Source organism: Aptenodytes forsteri, unplaced genomic scaffold (genome assembly GCF_000699145.1).
Source record: "Aptenodytes forsteri isolate BGI_AS27 unplaced genomic scaffold, ASM69914v1 Scaffold15, whole genome shotgun sequence".
NCBI lineage: Eukaryota > Metazoa > Chordata > Aves > Sphenisciformes > Spheniscidae > Aptenodytes > Aptenodytes forsteri.
Window position 1 is genome coordinate 11,171,243 of NW_008795129.1, and position 3,981 is coordinate 11,175,223.

General features: G+C 61.4%; 1 protein-coding gene across 1 annotated transcript in view; it reads left to right on the forward strand.

The window, feature by feature from the left end:
* Positions 1-3,981, forward strand: part of SLIT1 (slit guidance ligand 1) — a 50,260-nt gene that overhangs the window by 30,144 nt on the left and 16,135 nt on the right. Inside the window, exons 4-5 of the mRNA XM_019471658.1 lie at positions 3,604-3,675; positions 3,865-3,936. Coding sequence (XP_019327203.1) covers positions 3,604-3,675; positions 3,865-3,936 — 144 coding nt within the window. The remainder of the gene's footprint in view (positions 1-3,603; positions 3,676-3,864; positions 3,937-3,981) is intronic.

Below are 3,981 nucleotides of genomic sequence, written 5' to 3' on the forward strand. Positions count from 1 at the left end.
AGGCTCCCCGGGGATTGCCGGCGGGGGGGCAGGGGCTGCTGGCTGCCAGGAGAGCCAGCGCTGGGGGCACCTCCTGACCCACCGCACGTATTGCACCGGCAACCATCGTGCACGCAGTGGGGCAGGGCAGCGGGGTATAAGATCTGAGCAGGGAAGTCTCCAAAATCCCAGTCCCTGACCACCGCCATCCTCCATGCTGCCCAGCCAGGGGGGGATTGTTTGGATGTAGCTTGGCCGTAAGGCTTTTGGGGGATGTGGAAGCAAAGCGGGCGCCCTCCTTCTCCCCATGGCACAGCTGTGGGCTGGGGCTGGCTGCTGCCGATTAACAGGCATCTGCTGGGTCAGAAACCCCTGTGGGAGGTGAGCCTGGGGACAGAAGGGGTCTGGGATGGGGCTGGGCCAGGAAGGGGTGGAAATGCAGTGGGTTCCCGGGGAGCAAGCGGGGCCCCTGCTTTGCAGACAGGCTGCTGAGAGCTTCCTATTGGGGCATGCACGTGTGCTACAGCCTCCCTGCAGGGTCTGCCCAAGCACAGACGTCTGGTTCTGTCCTCTGGCATTCACAGGGTGGAGGCTGTGCGTCCCCCATCACCTGCTCGCCCCTTATCATCCTTCCCCCTTTGCACCCCCGGGACTACCGGAGCCCTCTGCACCCTGTGCCGTGCGGGGAGAAACTTGAGCTGCGTGGTCCCTGCAGCGTGGGGCTGGGAGGACGGCGGTGCTGTGGATGGGCCGGCTGCTTGTGCATCCCCTGGACTCAATAACCAGGAACTCTTAAACTTGGAGCTGTAGGAAAATATCTGGAAGTGAGACCAGAAAAGGCGGAAAGGGAGGCTGTGACAGCGGGCGGGGGCTGCTTTCTTTCCCCCTCTGCTGTCCGTGCCCATCCGCCGGCCAGTCCCCAGCGGGGCTGTCAGCGCTGGTGGTCACTGCTGGCACTCTGCACGTGATGGCAGTGACACACTTGTATTTGGCGGGGTGTGAGGTGGCACCAGCGCAGCCGCCGAGGGTGCTGCAAGCCGTGCGGCGGAGCGAGGAGAAGCCGTGCCATCTGCTGTTTCTTCGGTGCTAAAGTGTAAAGCAAACATAGCTGGGAGCTATGAAACACCAGGAGGGAAGGGGCTGTGCCTTGTTCCAACGCCGGGGCCCAAGGATCCCACAGGCAAAGCATGTGTTTGTCCTGGTGTCATCAGCTGTGTAACCATGCCGGCAATGTAAGCCCGGCGCCGGGGCCCTGCTGAAACCCTCTCATCCAACGTCTGTCCCTCTTGGCTTCGGTACCCCCAATGGCAGCACTTCATTGGTGACTGTCACAAAAAGCTGTGAAGGGGAGAAGCCTCACAAAGTCAGTTGCAACCTTCTAGCAGCATTTCCCTCGCGAGCTGTAAGTGAGCAGCTTGCAGACAGACGCTTGGGTTTACTCCCAGGGTGCGCTGGGACTCCCATGTGCTGTGAGCGGGGAAACACGAGCAAGGTTTCCATGGGTGAACGAAACAAGCTGCAGGCAGGGGCTGCCCAGGCAGGCAGCGCCGGAGCTGGGAGTGGGGTGCAGAGCACCAAAGCTGGTGGGTGCTCCCATGCTTGGTCCTGCTGCAACCAGTTTAATGTTGGAGGACAGGCAGCTGCTAAGAGGGAGCACGATGCATTGAATGCGTTGCTAGGGAGAGCGGTGAACTTTGGGCGTTTCCAGAGGGTTTTCTAGGGGATTCCTTCCTTCTAGGAGCCAAAGGGGAAAAGAGGATTTGGGGCGATGCTGCGTTTTTCTGAAAGGTCACTGCAATGCCTGGGTGTCCCTGGGCTCACTGCATCCCCAGCAGAGGACTGGGAGAAGGCATTTGAATCAGAAGGTGTGCTGGGGTGTCGGGGGTTGCTGCAGGTGTCGGGTCCTTCCCCTTTGGCGAGTGCGAGGCGACCCCGATCCCTTTCGGGGAGGCTCGGCCCAGAGCCCTGGGAGGGGCTGGAGCAGCCTGGGAGGGGCGAGGCAGCGCAGGCAGCGCAGGCAGCGCAGGCAGCCCGGGCAGGGCAGCCTGGCAGTGCCGCCGCGCGGGTAGCGGTGAAACTGCGCCTGCTGCGCGCCCGGCTGCTGGCGGGGGGAGCCGGGATTCACCCTCCCTGGGAGCCTGGGCCCTTCCAGTGGCGGCATCTCCCTTCCTCTGCCCCACCAATGGTGCGTTGCCAGCCGGGTTTGGTTCCCCAGGAACGACCCAGAGCGATGCACCAGCCCCTGCCCCCTGCACACTTCATGCTGGTGCGTCGCTCTGGCACCGTATGGCAGCTCCTTGGTGGCTGGGTGTCTCACCGGAGGGCTGGGCAAGCCCACCGTCCTTGGGTTTTCCTTCTCCTCATGCATCTGTACAAGCGATGCCGGTGCTTCCCTCTGGGAACACTTCCCTGTCGTGGCAGTGAAGCTTTTGGCTGGGGTGAAGTCCCGATTTGGAGACCTCCAGGTCTTTTGCAAGCAGCTTGTGGGCCATGCTGAGCCCATTTTCTGGAGGAAATGGGGGCACGGGGAGGAGTGTGGATGCTGTGCCTCCATCCTGACCCAGCCCAACTGCCCTGGGATATCAGTAGTGAACAGGCTTCATTATGTTGAAGCAGAGCTGGTGAGCACAGAGTGTGAAATACTGGCATCCAGGGACACCCCGAACTACCTCTTGGGGCTGGGATGGGGGTGTCTGCATGGCCTGTGTAATGCTAGGGGGTATTTAATCCATGCAGGTTGCCTTGGTCCTGCTCCTCACTCACCCATGGACTTGCTGCATAGGACAAATGCCATGCCGTGCCTCAGCTTCCCTGTGCCAGGAGGGAGCTGGGGACTTGGCCTCCTGCCCCATGGGTGGCTGGAGCGGGGCTGTGCTGGCGTGGGGCTGGGGACAGGTAATGCAGGTGCCTGCCGAGCTCGGAGGAGCTCCTGGCCTTTGGGGTGAGAGAGGGAACGGCAGTGTGGGAGCTGTGGGGCACAAATACGATAGGCAGGTCCCCAGAGGGTGGGGTGAGCTGAGCCGGTCCACCCAGACCCTACTTTGCAGTGAGATTTTTGGCCTTCATGGTTGTTAAAAGCCAGCCCAGGCACGGCCGGGGATCCGACCCGCTGCCAGCCCTGCAAACAGAGCCCGTGCTGGCCCGGCATGCCCCGGCAATGCAGAGTGGGTGATTACATGGACGGTGTAGTGATGAAGTAATTAATGACCCTATTATTTGTGCCCTCTAAAGTGCGGGGCAGGCTCCATGGGAATGCCTGTTGGAGCCACTAAGTGTAATTACCAGTTAATCAGCAGGGACCAGTAATTATAGCAGTCACAGGGTATTTAAGTACAGAGGGTTTTCCCAGAGCTGTGCCCTGCTGCTCTGCTTATCGGAGCTGAGGACACCAGTGCCTGGGGAGCCCCAGCTACTTGCAGCCACCATGGATGGAGCCGGACTCGCCTTGGGACAGCCAGCAGGGCGGTGGGCTGCAAGTCCCTGGCTGCCAAATTACAGCTTCCCAGAGCCCTTCGGGGATCACTGAGTGCCAGGGCATGCCCCGGCCTGTAGACGCCCTGGTCCCACGGGGCATTGTGCTTTGCAGGCACTGGTCATTTTCCTTCCTGCCTCTTTCTTCTGCAGGGACCTGAGCGAAAACTTCATCCAGGCCATTCCCAGGAAAGCTTTCCGTGGTGCCACCGACCTCAAGAATCTGTGAGTCACAGCAGGGATGGGCATGGGTGGCATGGGGGAGTTTGGGGTCGGGTCTGGCGGCAGGAACCATCCAGAGCCACCGGTCGCTCTCTGCCCTGCCTGGGCTGTCCCAGCAACGCTGCCTCGGAGCCACCGGTCGCTCTCTGCCTGGGCTGTCCCAGCAACGCTGCCTCTGTCTTTCTCCTGCAGGCAACTGGACAAGAACCAGATCAGCTGCATCGAGGATGGGGCTTTCCGTGCCCTGCGGGGGCTGGAGGTCCTGTAAGTGCCCAGAGGCTGGCTGGAGCCTCCAGCCAACAAGCCCCA